The sequence below is a fragment of the Accipiter gentilis genome, chromosome 10 (assembly GCF_929443795.1).
Source record: "Accipiter gentilis chromosome 10, bAccGen1.1, whole genome shotgun sequence".
NCBI classification, from domain to species: Eukaryota; Metazoa; Chordata; class Aves; order Accipitriformes; family Accipitridae; genus Astur; species Astur gentilis.
This window is the reverse complement of record NC_064889.1, coordinates 37,319,864-37,341,789: the sequence shown is the minus strand read 5'-3', so window position 1 is coordinate 37,341,789 and position 21,926 is coordinate 37,319,864. Positions and strand designations below refer to the sequence as shown.

General features: G+C 40.0%; 1 protein-coding gene across 2 annotated transcripts in view; it reads left to right on the top strand.

Annotated features, from left to right (window-relative positions):
* The window catches only part of PRKCA (protein kinase C alpha), a 161,371-nt gene extending 139,849 nt beyond the window's left edge, over positions 1-21,522 (top strand). For both annotated transcript variants that reach the window (XM_049811642.1, XM_049811641.1), the window contains 4 exons: positions 5,879-5,959; positions 8,013-8,120; positions 10,612-10,752; positions 14,668-21,522. In XM_049811642.1, coding sequence (XP_049667599.1) covers positions 5,879-5,959; positions 8,013-8,120; positions 10,612-10,752; positions 14,668-14,832 — 495 coding nt within the window. In that variant the 3' untranslated portion in view covers positions 14,833-21,522. The remainder of the gene's footprint in view (positions 1-5,878; positions 5,960-8,012; positions 8,121-10,611; positions 10,753-14,667) is intronic.
* Positions 21,523-21,926: the final 404 nt, after the last annotated feature.

Here is a 21,926-nt window from a genome sequence, read left to right as displayed (position 1 = left end):
GGATCACTACCTTGTGATTTTAGATTTGTGGCCTGGAAATGTTATTGTACTAAACTTTGTCCTTCAGTTTGTGAAGTCATAGAGAGTTCATGGGCGTTGTTGATGAGGTCAGCAAATATTTTATTGGGAGCAACCATAGCTTCTTTAATGTATTTCTCCATAAGTTCACACAGCTGACAAAATACGCGTATATTTAAAGGATTATTTGGCATTTTCAGGAAATCACAGACCACTCAGTGATTTTTGGGAAGGGACTCATGAGGTCTTGAAGCTTTTTGCTGACCTCTGTGTAAAACTACTGTAGTCTTTTCCAGACCATGTCTTACAAATGGTACACAAGTGTCATGAATTACTGCTCTTGGTCTCAGGAAGGCTCCGGTCATCGAAAGTCTGAACAAAGCTATAAGGTCAGGGCTTGAATGGAGTTGACATAATAAAACCATAATTTGCCCTGAGTTTTCTGTAACTTGGCCATACCTGTGCTGCATTCAAGCCACTGAAAAAATCACATTCAATCATGAACCTAAGTGCAGTGGGTCTAAAATGAAAATTTGATCATGAGAAGCACAGTTCTACTTTAAAGCATTGTGATAAATACAAGCTTAGAGTTATGATTTTTAGTCTGGATATGATTTGTATTTCAATAGTTTAGGTATAAAACATTAAAAACAAGCACATGTGGTAATTTGGAAATGATTCAAATATATGAATATTAAAATCTGGTATTTGTGCATACTGAGCTTTCAAGAGCCTTGATTTGTTTGGCTGCAAATTCAATGCAAGAGGCTGTATCCTGATCCAAGATACACAGTGTTTACTGAGTGCTGGGCAAGAGGCAGCTCTGGCTGGAACATTTCTGGCTGTAATTGAATGTTTGTTGGAATATTGGAGATTTATACATGGACAAGTAAATTAGTGTCTAAGGTGAATTTTGTCATCTCTGTGAAATTGGAATGAAAAATAGTTTGGTTTTTTCCAGTTGCTAATTCATGCTTTTCAGAGTGAAATATTGTGTATTATAAAACCTTGTTTTTTCACAAATTGCTGTTGCTTGCAGCAGGATATCAGAACAACCAGAGCAGTATTTCATTTTCTCCTGTCAAAACATAAATGAAGCCAGTATTACAAATTAAGAAGTGTCCTTTCTGTGGCAATGGCCTTGTGCCAGTTAATACCAAAGACCGTGTTGTCAGTGCCAAAATGTTCAATATGGGTCATTCCAAAGTGATTTATTTTATTTTATTTGGAAATTTCATATAAAGAAATAAACCTCTTACTAAAACATTCAGTAACTGGGAGGAAAGTAGTCTTTCTATTATCTTGCAAACAGATTTTTTTTTTCTTAATTTGGCTGATTTTCTTTCATTTCTGAAGACTTCACGTGACTGACAAATTGCTAACTAGGTCTTTGGTAAACTTCAAAGTAAGGTTCATGATTTGCTTACAGGAGCATTTCAGCATGTTGCCATGGGCTAAAATGTATAAATTTATAATAGATTAATAAGGAGGATGCATTTGCACAGTACCATTCCCGGCTGGGTGGAGATAAATGAGCTAAATCTAAATAAACTGTTGAAGGTATCTAGAGTAGAGTAGTCCTGTCAGTTTGTTGCACTCAAACATAGAGAATTAGCTCTTTTCATCACTATTTGGGAAATAACGTTGTGACTATAGTGGGGTCTGAAGGAGCCCACTCTACCTCTACATGAACTACCCACAGACTACCCATAGTTCGGAGATAACACGGCTGGAAGGACCATACAGGGACATCTCAGCTGGCTTCAGCTGTGCAATCTCCAGACAGAAAAGCAGGGGAATATGGTGCTGCATTCAGCAAAGTGGACTTGCACACTTTGGCGTACTGTAAAATAATGCTTTCTTTTTTTAAGGATTAGGACAGTTAGCATTTGTTATCACTTAGGTGTATAACATGCTGGAATTAATATTCATTTTCTTATCCTATGCAATTTGAGAAATGTGCAGAGGTTAAACTGGTAGAATCCAGGTCTGACCACTTCTGTCAGGCAGAAAGTGGTTATCTAGTAAAGAATATTTATTGATGTGCTAAACTTAAATATTTATGGTCAGAGTGGTAAAATAGCTGTGAAATCAATGAATACTTTGTATTTCCTTGACCAGTCAAGAGAGACAGAAGGAGATGGATGTCAAGAGGATTAGCAGGAAGGGATTCTTCCAGCACAGCCCGCTGCCTGGGGTGCAGCACTGAACGCCACCATCAGCAACCCTGCAGCAGCTAGAGCACTGATTTTGAATCTCAGAAGAATTTAAATTAGAAACTCCATTTCCCTTCTCCTCTATCTAATAGCCTCAAAACCTAAAGTTCTAACCTTGCATTTGCTGGGATTATGGGAGGCTAATAGGTATTACAAAGGTTTGGAAAGTGTATATTTGACTGTTTCTTGTGCTAGTAATATTTATTTCTTTTAATAACTGAGTTTTAACTTTTCCAGTAGACATACGATATGTTTACAAAATACTTTCTCTGTTGCCTCTGGGATATAATCTTTTCATCCCAACTGGCTACCAGCTGCAAGCTGCAATGATCTAAACATTCCTACAAATTGCTGGTATTAATCTCTGTGTCCTGCTCTTAACTGCGTCTTCCTTGGAGGCAAAAAGAAAAAAAAAAAAAAGAAAAAAGCAATCAACATTCCTCTGCCAATTTGGCTTGATGAGAGAAATTTTTCATGTGCTCTTCCTGAGCTCCCAAACCCACAGAACCTGAAAAGGCAGAGCTCTGAAAATACAACGGTAGATAGGTAAAATGGGATATTTGAAATGCAAAAGGAAATGGAAAAGGCAGTCATTTAAATTAATGATGGAGAAGGAGGGGAAGGGAAGGGTCCTATCAACTTTCTGTTCCTCCCTGGCCAGTAGAAAGCAGAGATCACAGCTGGAGGAGGGTACAGGTCTTCATTTCTAGGCAGATGAACTCCCTCGCTGCTCTGCACACTGCAGTGAGACAGGAGGTCATGTTAATATACCCCTATTTGTTCTAAAAGATACCAAGATTCGTACGTGCAGCTAGGATTATTTTGGCAGCTGCTGCAAGGCAGCCAGTGATGGCTTTGAGTGTAGCAGCTGGTAGGTAATACGCGATGATTTCTGGATGAGGAGGAGGGAACTACTGAAAATACAACATTTAGAAGTTGCTGACTTTGTACCAATGCGTGTTTGACTGTATATTGAAAACTCATCTGCTTCCTCCCACATGTCATTCCTTCCTTGAAGTGAGCGTTCTTTCCTCTCGTTTACGTCTTCCAATTAATGCTTTGCATAACTCCCAATATTATGAGTATAACCGCCGGTTTCCGTGCATGACACGCAGGTTGGTGAATGAACATTGCAGATTGCTTTTCTGTGTTTCACACATATCATATCCTTACCAGGATTAAGCCGGTGATTCAAACTGGGTGTATTTAATTAGGATTAAGGGAAAAAAACTTCCGATGTACAGCAGCAGACATTGACAGTACCTTTTCCTACATTGCAATAGGTTCAATGAAAAAAGTGTTCTCGTTGCATTTACAGTGAGACTTTTCTGCAGTGGGACCTTCCCAGTCCCGGTGGAACTTGATGTCTGCATTAATTTCTCAAATCCCACTCTTTGATCAAGCGACTGGTTCAGGGAAGGGAGGTGTGTGCCAGCTCAGCGGGAGCACTCGTCTCTTTGTCAGATGCTTCTGCTGATGTTGACATGTGGCATCAAATAGGACAAAAAGTTTAGTGACTCTGACCATATGTTAGGTTAAATGTGGGAGCTTTTTTCATGTTAATTCTGTCTCTATGATTCTGCTTGATATTCTCTCATAGAGGCAGATTTAATTGGGGCAGATTACATTTGCTGATGAGAATGCTATTTAGAGAACAACCCAATCTTGACTCACCTCTTGCTGGATAAACAAATAGCGTCATTAAGTCCGTGCTTCTTTTTATGCTTTCATTTTATGACATTGCATTGCCTTACTTAAAAGATTTCCTCTCCTCAATAATCCCATCAAACTCTTTCACAATAGGAAGAGAAGTACACTGTGGCCTCCTGGACAGACCTGACTGCCAGGTTGAGAACCATGGCAGTGTAGCAGTATTTTCTTTCTCACTGCTATGGATCCATCTTTTTCTCATTTTCTAATTGAAATAAATTGAAATTTGGTACCTACCAAAACCACTTACATGAAGCGCACTTATTGTACAAAATGTTCTGCCCTTATAAATTAGTGACCTTCTGAAAAATATCCCTCATTTTTTTTGATAAAATACTCTTTTCCATAAGGCAAGGGGAGATTGTCAGAGAAGGGTTGAGGATGAAATGTTTTATCAATTTCTGTGTGTAGAGACCAGTATTTTTTCTGGATAAAATTTTGAAAGTGTTTGGTCTTTCAAGAAGCAACATTGCTTCCAGTGGACCTCTGGGAACTTACTGGTGATAGAAATTAGAGGGAGACTAACCAAGTATGTCAACCACTATAATATGAAATGAATGTCCCAAATATATATTTTAAAGCCCATATTACTGCTAAAAGACAACTAATAAAGATTGCTTTCACATAGGGCCTTCCACCTGAGAATCTTATTATTACCTCTGGTTGTGTAATATATTTCAAAGTGCAATTGATTTTGAAAGCCTTTGCTTAGAAACATTGCAGTAATTTTTAATTCATGTGCTGCTGTTATCCCACGGAAGAACATATATTCTCACAGAGACTATAATTTTATTTAGTAGCCAGGCAGTCCAGCTTTATTGAACTGGTGACTCAGTATTTTCCTGAGAAACTACAGAACTTGCCAGTTCGACTTCTCTTTCAGGTAATGAAAAAATCTAGGATATGTGATGTATACTTCTCTTAGCGATTTGCTTCACAAAGAGTAAAAAAGCATGCAAACAGGAAAATAAATGCAGGCCCATCTGGAGTAATGATTGCCTCGGTTCTCTGCTTATTCTAGTGCAGCGGTGGCATTGGGGTTGAAGGCTCGGATACTGCCTTCCCTGATGTGGATGGGCAGTGGCTGGGACGTCCTGCATCCCTTCACGACTCACAATATCCCTTCACAGTGTTTTAGAAAGCGATCTGAGAGAAGTCTACACCTTAAAACTCTATAGCATGCCCAAATGCATCTCTTAAATAAATTAACACTGATTTCTGAAGAGGCCTCAATTAAAGAAAATGACGCACGAGGGGACCTGCGTGCTGTTGGCACTTGCAGCCTTTCGTTGTGTCAGAACTCAATTTGTGCTTCTATGTGAGTCAGATGTGAACCCAGAGGATGCAAAATACTTGACATTTCCATTAGGCTGAACAGCAGAAACCCCTTTCTTTTTGGTGTAGCTCGTATCTAGCTTCATACTAAGAGTATCTTACTCGTGCAACTTGGGAAAATGTAACTGAGCTTTTCAGGGGTTTGCTCTTGTCTTAAATTTTGATTCCTTTTACAGCAGGACAAAAATATAAATATTGAAAAGAAAAGAAAGTCTTAATTATTGATAATCTGTAAGTTAAGTGAGTGTCATGATTTCAAGCTGTGACACAAATGGATGAATAACATTTTTGCCTTGCCTCCAACATTGTGCTGCTGTACTTCCTCCTTTGCCTTCAAATGCACATCCCAAGGTCTCCGAAGAGCCGCATTTCCCAAGATATTGGAGTACCAAAAGACGTGGGCAGGTTTAGACTAACATTTGCAAAACAGTCCAACTCCCACTGAAACAAATGAGTAGCTAGAGTGAGGATTACAGGATTGGCTTTCTGGGCTTTTTCAAGGAAATATGTTCATCTCTGCATGTCGCTATTTATCTAATATGTCACAAGCGTGTTAGTTAACAGAGGGTTTATTCTTTGGGTTTTCTGTGATTATACAGATTATTGCTTACCAGCCCTACGGGAAGTCTGTGGATTGGTGGGCGTACGGAGTGCTGCTCTATGAGATGTTAGCTGGCCAGGTAAGAGTTACACTCCTGTGCCCACTGTGACCTCCTCCTGCCTCTCCAAAGCTGCTCTGTTTCAAGGATCTCTGAAGGGTTAGACCATTAGAGGACAAGACTGGGGCCTTTCATGCTGATATTATCTCCTTGTACTCTTGACTGACTCAACTGAGAATGTATTTAGGCTTTAAGCTCTTTATATTGGACCCACATAATCAAGCACTGCCTTTGAATACAGCTTCTTTGTACTGTAATAATGTTATAAATAGCCGTCTTCAAAATTGAATGGGAGACACTTGAGCAGGAAAATGCATGCCAAATGGAAGAAATATCATTTAGTAGTTTGAAACCACAGGGAAACATAATAAGAGTGTGTATATGCTCCGCATTGCAGTTAAGTCACAAGAATACAGTTTTTGTATTGTATGTCCTAGGGGTAAAGTATGGGTCTCGCCACTTGAAATACTCTCAGTTACAGACCCCTTATTCTGCACAGTTAATGAAACGCTGCTCTCTGAGTCACTCAAGTAAAAAAGCAACACTGTACTGCAGTAAATGGCAGATAACTACCAACTTTAAGGAATTCTATTAGTCTTGAGTTGGAAAAGATTTCTGCAATTGGCTTTCAATGAGTGTTAGCTAAAGGTATACATTTCCTAAGCTTAAAACATACATTTTTAACAAATGCCTTTAATAGTTTCTCTACTAAATTCCAGTTGACATTTTAAAAGTTTTTGAAGTGTAGCAATCGCAGTTGTTAACATTTACAGTCTGCATTGCAAATATTAGGCATCTGAATGCTTTTGAGAAAATGAGATTTACCATTAGCTGAGTCTTACACAGTGCCCGTATCCTGGGGACTCACCCATGGGCACTTTCCTCATCACCTATGTTTAAAAATAAAATGCAGCCTTTTCTTGTGATAGTTTCCCCATCACAGAAACAGAGTCTACAGCCATGTGTCTTATAAAACAAACCGGACTTTAACTGGAATTGAGTGTCGTGGTTTAACCCCAGCCGGTAAGTTAGCACCATGCAGCCGCTCACTCACTCCCCCCCACCCAGTGGGATGGGGAAGAGAATTAGGAAAAAAAAAAGTAAAACTCATGGGTTGAGGTAAGAACAGTTTAATAGGACAGAAAGGAAGAAAATAATAATGATAATAATATGACAATAATAATAATAATAAAAGAATGAGAGTATACAAAACAAATGATGCACAATGCAATTACCCACCACTCGCTGACCAATGCCCTGTTAGTTCCTGAGCAGCTATTCCCGCCCCTCCGGCCAACCCCCCCCCCCCCCCCCCCCCCCCCCCCAGTTTATATATTGGGCATGACATCACATGGTCTGGAATATCCCTTTGGCCAATTTGGGTCAGCTGTCCTGGCTGTGTCCCCTCCCAACCCCTGGTGCCCCTCCAGCCTTCTTGCTGGCTGGGCATGAGAAGCTGAAAAATCCTTGATTTAGTCTAAACACTACGTAGCAACAACTGAAAACATCAGCGTGTTATCAACGTTCTTCTCATACTGAACCCAAAACATAACACTATACCAGCTACTAGGAAGAAAATTAACTCTAACCCAGCTGAAACCAGGACAGTGAGGAATGCATGTACAAGGTAGTTGAAAGTTACAGTCTTCAAACTTCACCCTTTAAAGTATTTTGGCTGTCTGGTGCACAGTAGCTTTAAAAACTGATTAAAGATGATCACGAAGATCATCCTGCACGCATTTCATTAACTTGGCTGCCATGCTGGGAGCAGAAATGAACTTTTCCCCTCCATTTCTACCTGAGACTGATTAACACTAAACTTCTGGGTCTGAAGAAACCCAAGCTGCAGATGGCTGGGAGTCTGGTGTGCATTCCTGGGCAAGGACCAGTGCTGTATACTGACCTCTCCGGGCATCTATAATCGACTGGAGGCAGGTTGCTGGGCTGGCTGCACCTTTGCCCTGACCCAGTGTGGCCATAGTATTGTCGTGTCATTTTATTAAAAAGTGGAGAATTTAAAAAAAAAAAAGCAACCAAGCCAATAAGTAACTTAACTGTGATTTATTTTCAACAGCCTCCATTTGATGGAGAAGATGAAGATGAACTTTTCCAGTCCATAATGGAGCATAACGTTTCCTATCCAAAATCACTATCCAAAGAAGCTGTCTCCATCTGCAAGGGGGTGAGATAGATGCTTCTTTATCATTAAGTTCCTTTTTGGCAATCCTTGTGAATAACTAAATTTGTCTGGTTTTGATATGGCACCGTCGTATTTTTAAGTGCAGCTTCTGTCAGGCAGTGCTAAGCTGTATTGTCATGAAGTGCTCATCGCTTGGTGTCACTGATAAGTATTCAGCTCTTCCCGCAGTGCCTGCTTGTTTTATGGTAAGAATAAATGTCAGAATCAGTAGCTGCCAAACCCAAAGCAGAATTTATAAACAGGACGATGGTGTGAAATGTCTCCACCTACCTTGCCTCTCAACCCTCGGCAGCACAACCCCAATTTTGCAGGGTGAGGAGATTTCTCAGCTTGGATGGATACCTGATACTCCAGCGAGTCCTCAGCCCAGCATGCCTGATGACAGCAGCAGAGCAAAATTGTTAATAAGAATCATTTTTAAATATAGGTAAAGATGAGCGTATGTGAAAATCTTTAGTGTAAGTGCAAGGGAACTGTGAAGAAATCCTGACCCAGTGGTAACCTGTGTGGCCTAAAATTTATCTTAGAATCTAAGTTACCTTAAGTTGGGGGAGGGGGGGGAGGTTGGGGGGTTGGAGGAAAAGAATAGATTTGACTTCAGGGGATTAGCTCAGGAAAAAAAGGATTCATTTGGGTTTCCTTTGCCTCCACGTGATTCCCTAGAGTACTCAGTCTGCAGCTTTTCCAAACCCCCATCTATAAGTCATTATTTGATGTCTTTCTTACACTGATAAAATATCACTGCACTTAGTGTCAGTTAATTTGGTATTTACCTTCTTCCTTTCCTTTGCAACCATTTATGAAGTATTGTACATGAGCTGGATATTAATCCCTTAAGGAAAAATCATCAAGGAAAAGAAAAACTGTTTAGAACCGCAAGGTAGAAGGAAGGACCACTTTAATTTTGGAGCCTATCCCGGTGTAGACATGCTGGCCAACAAAAACTAAACATGATATATTTTTGTAAAGTACATGCAGATTGATGCCTTGTCGTGAAAATCATATATTCAAACAGCACAGTTTGAACTTGATTAAATTACCCTGTTTTCAGGCGTCCTGCTTGCTGCTCTTCTGCTAGATGCTTATGCAAAGGGAGGTCGGAAAGCTAAAATTGCATTGCACCACAAGGTTTAAGGTCAAGTCTCTGTGATACCAATACGTTCATCGTTTGTATTAAACTAACAAATTAATCCCAAATTTCAGTGAGCATTATGCCTGAGCTAAGAAGTCAATGTGAGAAAGCTTCTGAACCTTGTAGTCAGCAGTAGCTCAGCAGTCCTGCGTCTGTGCACCATCGGGCAAGACGAACGTGCCCGCTGTGCTCTTGAACTTGAATTGTCTGCTTGACATCTATGCTACTGATTCAGAGTTTGTTGGGTTTGGTAAATGCAGTAATTTCGGAAATAACTAACACTACTAGAATCATTATTCACATTTTCTTATGTCACCTACTGTTAAAGCAAGGGGTTTAGAAAGGTAACAAAAAATGGGAAAGTTGCTGTTAAGCTTGAAGAAGGATGCGATTCCCAGCCCAGTGCACAGCCGACTTCCCAAAGTCTGCTTAGAGTCGCTTTTATTTTAGGTTCAAAATTGGAATCTGATCAACTCAACATTTGGAAGGAGACTAAAGTGGTACAGCTGAGGTTTTAAAAAGATGTGTTGAGGTATCACTCCCAGCAGTACATTAATCATATATAATTTGTAAAAGAGCTTTAAAAAGTCCCCACAATACTGGAACTGAGAGTTGAAGGTTACATTGCTCTATTCCTAATGTACATATCAACTGAAAAGATTTTGAGGAGCTTGTTAATTAAGGAGCACGTTAGTGTTTCCCAGCATGCAGTGGTGGTGGTTTTGGGTTTTTTTCCCCCAAGTCTGCTTAATCTATGCAACTGGGTATAGTATCGACCAAGATGTCATCAAGGATGCAAGGGAGGAAACTCAGATTAGATATTGTCAGCTGGGTGCCAAGTAATTGTAGGCTCTGTAATGAGATGTCTTGAACAAGCCCAGAAAAATGAAACGGGGGGGTGGGGTGGGGGGGTGTACTTTGTACAGCTTTAGTATATTGGAATTTATTAAGTTTAATTGATTGTTGAGGTAGGGCAGAAGCTATTCTGGAGATTTATAAGGCTGAACTGAAAGACCAAGGGTGCAATTCAGGAGCGAGTTGTGAACTAATACGATGGCAAGTTGCCCTGGGCACCGCCTGCCCACCCACACCTCCGGCGGCAACATCTGCCAAATGGGAAAACGTTCTCCAGTGCAACCCTTAATTTTGCTGCTGACGTGCTGTCTCCAGTGATCAAACAAGAAAACTAATCTTCAAAAAAATGAATTTTAGCTTTTCAAAACAATTTTATTAGCAACTTGCCTCTTCAGGAGAGGAGCAAGAGCATCGCACTCTGGGGAAAGTCTGTCTCACTTTCATTCCAGTGTTAAATTTAATCATTTGGTGTTTTCTTCCTAATAGCTAATGACTAAACATCCCGCAAAGCGCCTTGGCTGTGGCCTTGAAGGTGAAAGAGACATCAGGGAACATGCTTTTTTCAGGAGAATTGACTGGGAAAAACTGGAAAACCGAGAGATTCAGCCACCTTTCAAACCTAAAGTGGTGAGTGAGATGCCAAGTACTTCCCTCGCTAAATGTGTCTGCCGTCATGCTTTCCTGCAGGGCGAGATTAATGCTGGCTTGATAGCGCTGCAAATCTGGGACACTTGTAAAATAAGACAATTTGATTATAGCAGACCAGTCTGTAAATCTGCTAATGGTTTGGCACCCTGTAGCGTAACCCAGTGTACTTTGTCCCTTGCAAAAAAGTCTCTCAGTGGTTTGAGTCTCAACTTCAACAGTCATGCACTGCAGGAGAATTTGAAAACAGGGAAAATTGACATACTGACATCAGCCACTTGAGACATGTAATAAATGCAGTTCCCGACTGTCTCCTCTGAACAGCACCTAAAGTCAGTGATCAAAGGTATCTGAATTACCGAGCTGAATTTCCTCCACGGTGGGCTACAGAGCACAGGGCATTCGTATTCCCCATCCTGGAGTGACAGAACCTGCATCTGCCAAGTTTGCAAGAATAATCCCCGATTTATTTTTTATTTTTATTACTGGTTTACACACATGTATCTGTAGGAATATTTTAGAAATCCAAACAAGTGAAAGATGTCATTACCATGAGAACTGTTTGCATAATAGAATTTGAAGAGCTGTATTTGTTGATACAGAATTTCTTACAGCGTGTACTGTGCTTTATTGACAGGCAAAAAAAAAGTATTTGCACAGAAGAACACAAGCTTTCAGGAACAGCTGTAAATCGTTATGTCCTAACATTCAATCTTTCTTCTCTAGCACTTTTTTTATTTCAACTGAGATGTATAGCTGGCTGTAGCACTGCAAGTTGAGGATCATTGATTGGTCTGTACGCTTGATTTATGTACCAGGACAGACATGCTAGTGTGGTATCACAAACTAATGAACAGAGGGAGGCCACTACCTGGTGGCAGAATATATTCCTCTTTTTTTTTGCATACAAATGATTTTTTCACGTCACCAGGAGGAGAGTTGCACGCTGAGGAGAGTGTTTTGGGCTAGGGGAAATACCTTTTTCATATGGTGTGGATTTTGCACGCAGGGAAGGGTGTGAGTAAGTAAAGAACACGCGTGGTGCTGCCAACTCTGCCCGGCCGGTCCCCGAGCTGTCTGTCCGAAGGGGAGCTGCACCTCCTTATAGCATATTTTATGGAACATTTTTGTCACATGCTTCCTGAGTCAAATTTAAAGCTGATCAGAAAAAAAAAAATCTACCTTCACCTCTGTAAGTGTTATTAGCTCAGGAACTGAGTGCTTAGGCTCTCCTTGAAGTTAAAAGTAACACCAGCATGAAGGTACTACAAGGTGGAAGTGTGGTCCGGTTCCATCATAGCACGTTTCATGGCAGATCCTGGCTCCTGTTTAGAACAGCTGTGCTTTATCTCTGTGGTTATCATGACCTGTTTTCATTATACAGACTGCTATTAAAATACACCAAGGCATATTCACATGGAGCTTAACTTTCCCAGACGAAAATAATTTAAAATCCAAGTCTGATATTTACATACCTTATGTATAACTCATTTATTGTGATTGCCGATTCTATTTGTATTGATTCTACAAAGCAAAAAAGACACGACCCTTAATCTGTTTGAAGATATGGATGTATTTATAGGCTTTGTTGGGCGTGGGGTTTTTTTCAGAAAACCTTTGTAAGTACATCTTCTCTAGGAAGCGTGTTGCTGCAGGAATAATCCTGCTGCTTTTGCACACAGGCATAGTTCTCACTCGAACATGGAGCTGCAGATTTTAGGTCAGCAGTTGGTCGGTTTAAATAATGTGTTCCCTTCCAGACTGACATTTCACAGGTTATAGGCATAGACTGATTATTTGGCAAGAAGGACGTTTTACTTGTATTTGTAAGGTTAGGAGTTTGAGTCCTAGATTCTCAGTTCTGCTTTAATACTGCGTTAACGCTCACAATAGCAATGCTACTTTTTATTCTGAAGACAAATACGTAATTGAAGATGCAGATTTATTGATAAATTATTATATTCACACTCAAATTTCACATGAGTTATTTCTTACCCTCTACTAGTATAAGCAATAGTGAGAGTCCTAATGGAGTCAGGGACTTTGGTTTCAATACACAGCTTGTTTGAATACCTTCCACTTGCTGAAAAAAAGAAGAATTAAAAAAGAAAAATAAAAGAAGAAAGCATAATTTTGTGGAAGGATGATGCATATCTATAGAGCATCTTTTTAGCAAAAAGTCTTCCCTGTATAAATAGCCCTTTTGTTGCTGCTCAGAGTTGAGTACTGCCTCTAAATAAATTTGACTGTTAATTTGGGGATACACCAACTTTCATTCCAATGATGCAGAGTTTTCCCCTTCTCAAAGTTCAGCTCTGTCCATTCTTGTTCTCCAGAGATTCTGTACCAAAATGCATTGGCTTCAGTGGGCACCAGGGTATTCGGTGAGTGCAGAACCCCGGGTGAAAAAAGCAGACTACCATTAGCCTTTAACCCGTTGAAGTGTTCCTCTGCTTGTGTTCTTCCGAGACTGAACAAGTGTCCTTCCGTGAGCATTGCGGTCCAGTACCTGAGCATGTGTTTTTCATCTGAAATATAAACCAACTTGTGCCCGAGGCAGCAAAAGTTCTTTGCAGCTCAGATCGGATGGCGTGTCCTAGTCCAGGACATGCCAGGTGCTTTGCAAGAAGATTGGAAACTGTGACTGAGCTCTTTTCAGCATAGCCAAACACCTCACCCTCGAATTCCCTTAATGAGCCCCTCTTCAGCTCATCTCTCCTATAAATGTACAGCTTTATTCATGTTGCATTAGTTCAAAAAAATCAATGTTTAATATTGGTCTATTGTACGAGCCATATTCTACCCTTTCCAAGTTATCCTCCAAATCTGAAGATAATAGCGTAATGTTATCCTGTAAATCCATATGTAGATATATTGTAGGGATGGATAGAGAGGAGGGGGTCAGGGACAACGGGAAGAAACATTCAGCACCTTTATCGTACAACCACGCTTTGTTCGAAGATCTCTTACAGTAGACAGTTTTAAGATAAGCAGCTTTACCAGTTTCCTTTAGACGTCTCCACAATATTCAACGTCTAGTTTTTCTCAAATATGCACATTTTCTTGCACCCAAGCTAATTTTGTTCTGGTCCCACCTTCATCCTTTTTAACTTGCCTCTAATCATACTTCCCTGCCTTTCAAGTGTTTTCTGCATTACTTAAAACTATCCTTTCCGCAAACCTGATTTCTTTTGTTTTCTGTTCTGACTGAGTTGCGTTCAGCGTGTCGCTATATATAACCCTTCTTCTCAGCTGGGCTTCACAAGATGACATGTCTCTTCTCGTAGACAAAAAAAGGAGGAAACCTGTGGTAGCACGTTTTGTAATGAGGACTTGTTCCCAAGTTGCAGCCCCTGCTCCAGCTCCCTCCTGCAGTCCCCAGGACTGGAGCTTTGTTGTCGTTTATGAATTTACGAGAGTTTATAGGCTGTACAATGAAGAGTCAAGGGATATAAATGAATTACATTAAGCTTTCTGCAGATCATGAAGGAAACAGACTAATATGAAAATTTAATTTTGCATCATAAAGGTTTTAAAAAGAATGAAATGACTTGACAGATAAAGTATCTCTTGCCAATACATGTTCGTAAAAATATTTTCATTTTCCTTTTTTATCCCAGTAATTCTGAATATTTAAGCCTCTTTACCTTGTCATCTCATGCTGATGGATGGAAACTTTTCTGACTCTGTTTTTCATCAAAATTCATCTATTAAAACTTCTCTGTTTGCCTAGGATTTTTTTTGTTAAAAATATCTGAAAAGAAAATTTTTTCTTAACTGCTCATAAGAAATGAGGGGAAGTCTTGCATGTGTCCTGAAAAATCTGCAAAACCTGGAGCTGCCAATGTATTGCTGATTTTTTTCAGCCTTTTTTCTGTTTTTCTTTCTTTCTTGCAGTGTGGCAAAGGTGCCGAAAACTTCGATAAATTCTTTACACGAGGACAGCCGGTGTTAACACCTCCGGATCAGCTGGTCATTGCTAACATAGACCAAACAGATTTTGAAGGGTTCTCTTACGTCAACCCCCAGTTCGTACACCCCCTTTTGCAAAATGTAGCATGAAACAGCAAAACAGGAGCAAATCCCGCAGTGGGGAACGGTCCTTAACCCTACAATTTTTAGGCTTTTGCCTTCTTGATTCCATTTGGGCCTGGAAATTGTAGGGTTAGAAAGTGTAAGATGGGGGAAGGGCCACTTATTCAGGATTTTGGCTTTGCAACAGCGATGTTGTCTTAATGGGAGATAAATTAGTGTACGGTGCCCACTTTTTCTTCTAGAAGTCACCACTGACTCGTCTAAACTTACCCATTTTTTGGTACGTTATATATTTTTGTAACTTCCCCCTGTCCTTTTGCTCCCTTTTCCACTCTGCTGTGTTAGAAATAATCTAGCACACGGTCTGAAAAAATCGCCAACCTCGAATATTTAGTCCTTTGGTGCAGATGCTGGGAGGTAGGAGCGCTCGGTCCCGAGGGACCGCTCCTCCCCCCTCTGCCCGGTGACTTCGGGGAGATCAGCAGCACAAGAGACCGAAACGGCGGCGGCACCGGGGAGGAGACGCGTTGCAAAAAAATGGTTGAAAGTAGTTGTTTCGAAAATATGACAGAAACGAGTTGGGAGTGGGTGGGAGGGGGGGGACAAAATCAAGTTAGACCCTGAGGCTTCGTGAACCGATCCTGTAAGCGACACCAAGTTTAAACACACTTCAGTGGTGGCCAGATCTCTAGGATCTTTGCTAAGTAGCATGTGATAAACTCAAGGGTGAAATTTTGTCTTTAATAATAATAATAATAGTAATAATAATTTTAATAATATTTTTGTGAATTTTAATCTCCATGAGATTATTCTGTGATCCAGGGTGCCATTGTTTGTTCAGTTAATTTAATTTACACCATTCCTCAAGTTTACTGTTAGCCTGTTCTAATACCAATATTTTACTATGAAATTTGCTAACCTGGAATGTAAAACAGAACTGTAATCCCTTCAATCTTATTTACATGTGTCTATTTATGGTCTGCGGTATAAAGCAGTAAATCAAAGAAAGCATTATGTATACTAAATTAACAAAAAATGCAGCCCCAAGTGACTTCCTGATTTCTCCAGAATAACTCATGAAAAATCAAGTGAGATTTAGTCATAAAATAATCAGTTTTAATTCAGAAAACTTTGGGCTGTAGAATAATCAAGCCTGAAAGAAGCAGCACCTAAAACTTGTTTTATTGATAGAATGGAATTTAATACACTTTGCATATGCTTCATGCAATGAATTTTGCATGTTTAGTAATAACTCTTAATAATAAGGGTTAATAATAAGCAGATCTATATTATTGACATAATCGTATCAAGCATAAAGAGTATTATAAAAATTTTATAAAACAAATTGTGCTTTATTTGTGAAGGTTCTTGTTCTGAATGACATGATTTAGATTTAGCTAAATGTTTTATTGCTATTGTTTTGGTTTTTACTTTAGGTTTTGGATATTGTTAATGGCTTAGGGTATAATCTCTTTTTTTAAAAGTAGATCTACTTTTAAACAATAATTGCTACCTGCAGGTTTTATACAAGGTTCAATTAGGCTTTCATTTCACATCTGCTTATTACTTACAGAGAAGGAAATAGACTTTATTTGCAATGATGAACACAGTAATTAATGCAATCTTCTCCTCTCCTATCACTTAGATAAAAAAATTTTGATATTTCCTCTTACGACTTACCAGAAGATATTAATTCAAATATCAGTAAATATTTTTTGTGCATATTTTGGTTTTGTTACAGCATGTAAAATAGTAGTCGGTGCATTTTCCTCTTTTTTTTCCCTTCTGCCTTGTTACTGTTAGCAGCCATAGGCACTTTTTGTCTGTCAGATGTGCATGACGATGCCAGAAGCATGATGTCTCTGTTGCTGCATGCAGACTGATTACAATTTTTCCAGCATGTAAACATATTCAAAAACTAAGTTATTTGCCATGAAAAAACTTAAATTTATACTAGACTATGTAACGGGGTGGGGGGGGGGGGGGGGGGAGGAATCTACTTGCTAATCATCTTTTATGACAAGAAAACATGGAACCTGTGCCAAAGAGTCTGTTAGAAAGAGCCAGTCCTGCAAACTGGTGGCCGGGTGGATGGGTTTGACTTACGGGGGTGTCCCATGGGGGAGTGGGACAGGTTTTGAGTGAAACGCGGTTGGATGTGAACGGCAACTGTGTTGCGCTTCTGCACGCATGGTGCCCTCAGAAGCCGTATTTTTGGTGCCTAGCACACGTGATTTGCAACACTCCAGAAGTTTGACTTTTTGCCCAGTCGTAGTCCTTTTGCTGCCCCAGCTCTAAGCAAGGAGCATCTCCCCTGGCTAAGAGTGAGCAGGTTTTAATGAATCAACCGGACCGTTTGCAGGCATGGGAAAACACCTGGCTAACAAGGGGCACTGACCAACTAACAAGAACTGGGATTGCTGCCTAAAAAAACAGAACTCAACATTTTTAAAACGTTCTACGAGTAAAATTTTTAAACCATTCTATGTCAAGTATGCCATCAGCCAAGTCTGAGAGTTCATTTTCTTCTTGGTATGTTATATACTTTAACAATTATGATATTCCCATAAAGCATGTAGGCTAGTGCAGCATTCATGAGTACTTATGTTTTTCTAAATATTATTAGCCTGCCATAGTTTAGGAAAATCTGAGTATCATACTGCAGAAGATAATAGATTCAACAGATTACTGCGGCTCAGATTTTGAATAATTAAGGGGCTCTCAAGTAAGTCACTCTGCCGAGAGGCAGCATTACATGTGTTTTAAGAATGTGAAGTGAAAAAGAGACTTTTGAAAAAGGAAAATACAGGGAGAAATACCAGCGCACAGGGTTTTGAAGCAAGAAAAGCAGTAGAGGGGGAGAACGGAACCAAGCCGGCAACAGGGAGGAGATCCCACAGGTAGACGTTCCCAAGCAGTTCAGGTTTTCCTGGTGAAATATGAATTGTACAGAGAAGTCCCATTGCGGGCGGTTGTTGTTGGCACAGCTGTGACGGTCGGTGATGTTCACACCAGAACACGGCATTAAAGAGCAGGTCCAACACCTGGACAGAGCCGCTCATTTTCTGGCTTCTTCTCATAACCAGTTTTTTAGGCACTTGCATTTGTTCCCCAGTTTTTCTGACGTAGTAGCAGAAATTCCTCTTTAACGTTGTTACCTCAAGTTCCTGGGCTTGCCACATCTCGTGTCGTCTTCTGTAGGTGTCTGTAATGCTTACAAAAAGGTACTGTGAACTCATGGATCCTGCAGGAACAAGACAGGGTTGTAGAAAGCAGGGATTGAATGTTTGTGTTACTCCTCGCTGCTCTGCCTAATGCACTCGCACGTGAACGCTCACGCTTGGACCAGCCCTTTAATGAGAAATCCGGGTGGCTTGCTTATCATCCAGAAATTTATAATGGCAAGTAAAACCTTAACTATCCAGCAAGCATTTTCCTATCTTTTTAAATACAGATGTTATTTACATAATATTTTTCACAAGATTCGGTTTTCTGAAGGACATGTATCAACACAGGGAGAGGCATTAGAACTGCTTTTCTTTCACTTGTGTTCAATAGCAACCGTAACCCGAACACTCACATTATCACAAAGGTTTCTAAAAGTCAAATTGAAAATTATAATACACTGAAGCTGGGGTGAAAGCTTTGGGAGCTGTGTTTCTGTCCCACGTGTGCTTGAGTCCCGAGGGGCACAGGTCTGCCATCTAAAACTTCCAAGTTGTTTTCAGGGATTAAATTGAACTTAATTGGCTCCTAGGCAAATTACTTCATTATTTGGGCATCTGGGTGTTTTTATCCACCTTCAGGTTGCTTCAGCAGGGTGGTGGGTTTCCAGGACAGCTACTTCGCCCGCTGGCCAGTCTCGGTGCTCTTAGCAAGGATTGCACATATGTGAGAAGGAGGGAGCACGTTCCCATAATAAAATACTCCCTCTTAATCCAATTTAGAGGAGAAATGCAATTTAGCTTTCTTAACCTTCATTCTTTCCAGAAATACAATTGAATTTCCTTTTACAAACTGAAGAAAGTTCTTCTGGAAACCAGCTGTTAGTTTAAAAGACACTCATCATATCTAAATGCTGCTGGCCTTTGAAAGCCATCCTGTCTTTTGGGGTGAATTCAATTGAATAATGCCACGCTCTTGTAAAATTAATAAGGTCAAGTGAGACAGGAACTTGTCTTCTAGCCGGAAAGATGACGTGTCCGGGGGCCGGCATTGAGCGGTACCACTTGCCAAGTCTGGTTTCTCAGTCGGTGAATTCGGACGCAATCCCCGTTAAATGCCATAGGAGACACATGCAGTTAGCAGAGGGGGAAGATCCTCCTTATTAAACAAAACACAGCCTTGGAAATAATAATAATAATCCAATAATCGAGCTTTAGTATGAGTAGAAAACATTTTTACAGTATTGAGTTTACAGTGGGCTTTTGGACCTGCCACAAAACTTCTGGAAACATTTGATGTGATTTTCAGTTCTTTTAGTCATTAGCATAAATTATTGTACATAGGTTTTGTCTCTTTGCAAACCTGAGTATCAGCTGTAGGTGATGTGTTACCTCTGTGTTCTGTTGGGTAGGTAGGCACTGAGCTGCCAAGTAGTAAAAAAAGTAGGCAAGCTAAAGCACTTTTTTCCTCAGCTCCACACTCTTAGATGGGATCTGAAATAGTTCAGTTGAAGAATTAAATAAGAATTGACTCCATAAACATGTATGATTTCCTACCAACCAGTAACTGTGCCAGTAACAATTGGTAATTAAATAGCCTTATAATGAATAATCATTATGCACTACAGCCCTCCTGTCCCTAGGAAACCTTGAGAGAGAGGGGGGGCAAGTTATTAACCTCTCTGCCTCAGTTACCTCATCTGTAAAATGGGGATAATAATACTTACTTACCTCACAGGGAGGTGTGAGGACTTCTCGGGTAATGTTTCTAATACACTTTTAACCTGAAAAGAGTTGTGTAAGTATTATTATAATTTTTAATATTAAATCAGCTTATTCGATTCACACGGTATTGCTGGATATACGATGCTATTTCTACTTTTTTATAGAAGTTTAGTAATTCTGCTGAAACCGTTTAAAACAAAATAAATCAGATCTGATATGTTTCTTACAGAATCTGGAGTCCAGCTTTTGTTAACTGGAGTCAGGGTGCGGTGGGGAGCGATGCTCGCTGACTGCGTAGGTCAGCTGCACTTACCTCTTTTCCAATTACTGAGATTTGTATGTGCAATTTAAAAATTCCATGTAAGTGGAAGTCTTGGCAGAACTGGTTATTGTAGGGTGAGATTCCCTATGGGTAAATGAAGTCAGCACAGATGTTTTCTAGTAATGTTTATACTGACTCCTATTGAGGGAGAAGTGATATGCTTCATGCAGCTGGTCCATCCATGACAGGTTTATTCCACTGATATTTTAATGTATTCCTGTGTCGTATATCTTCATGCTTTTCTTTTCCTTGTGTGTGACACCATAGTTCAAATTTAAAAGAAAACCACCCTAGAAGCTATGGTTTTTCTTCCACTGATGTCAGTTGCCCCAAAAAAAAAAAAAAAATCAGCAGTCTATTAATAATTTTAAACAGTGATGTGCAGAAAGAGTAACAACAGCACTGATAACCGGCCCCAGCCTGCTTCCATTGAAGCTCATTTCTCACTACGGGATACACTGGAAATTCTACAGCTAATGTTACATTAATTTTATAATCGTGAGCTGGTGACAGGAACATTTTAATAGAAAGCAAAATTATGTTTCTGATCTTTATAAACCTTTTCCTAAGAACTATTCGAATTGTATTTATTTTCCTTTTGTTTGAACCCTGAGAGCTAATATTGCCAACGGCTCCGTCCTTCCAGAGGTTCGTGTGCTCCTGTCTTGGCCTTCCAAGGCATCCAGTGGAACCGCTACGTGCTTAGAGCTCGCTGCCTGCTTAGTTGCTTTACTGGAGCCAAGACTTGTGGTATCCAGCGTCTGGCAGCACTAAGCCTATAAGCCCCAATTCAGCAAAAATGTTAAGTATGTGCTTGTGCCCGTCGCTGTTCGGCAGAGCATGGACATTTGGGCTTACCTTTGAGCAGCTTCCCATCCCGTAGAAGTCCGTAGAGCTTGCACACTCGGATGCCTTGCTGACTCGGAGCAGGAAAAAAATGTTCTCGCTGTGATAATACAAATTGAATCTGTGGCTTGTTCCCCACAAAGCCTTTCATTTATTCTCTCACGTGCTATTAAAATGAATGTAAGAAAAAGAATTTCAACAAAATGAAGCTCGTTGCCTCTTTTAAAAATGTGCATTTCCTGACACGTATATGGTTTTGCACAACAAAACAGAGCGCACCTGAAACTTCTAAAATGATTGCATGTTACTTTAATGTTATCTTTTTTTAAACAAGGAGTAATCCCACCTTGAACTCATTCACATTTTATAATATTATTTTAAGACCCAAATTTTGTATTTATAAAGAGGAGAACATTATTTATTTTCTTATCATTTACTTGCAAGATGCTACCAGAAAATTCGGAGAGGCCATTCATTTTTCAAAAAATCAAAAAAAAAAATATCTTTGGAAGTATAGTGGGCAAGACTGATGTATAAATTACAGCATCTTTTTTTTTCTTAATTCGCAATATCTTCAATCTTTGTTTGCATGAAATGCTTTTGTTAAATATTAATTGTAGTTTCAAAGCAAGTGTGTATGAATAAAAATACTGATCATTACTTTTGTGAGAGTTTGGTCTGCCTCTATGAAATTTCATTTCAAAATTGACTCCCCAAAGCCCAGAGGCTGCAGAGATTACGGTGTGATCAGCCGCAGAGCTCACCCAGATCCAGACCTCGATTTGCCGTTCACACACAGAATTTTAACCTGGGCCCTTTTTTAATTCCTGTTAATAAATCAAGGGAAAAAGAGGCTTAAGTGGGGAAAAGATATATCTGGAAGAGGATTTCAGCATGCTGAGAGGTGAGCAGGCGGCTCTCTGAGGATGCGCCCTCCTTCTTAGCAGTTAGACCCCAAGAAAACTCAAAACTTCGCTTTTTCACATCCCTGTGTGCGTGAGCCCACTTCTTCCTGGGAAGAGGGTTTGCTTCCTGGTGATTATCGCCACTCAGGGGCCCACCTT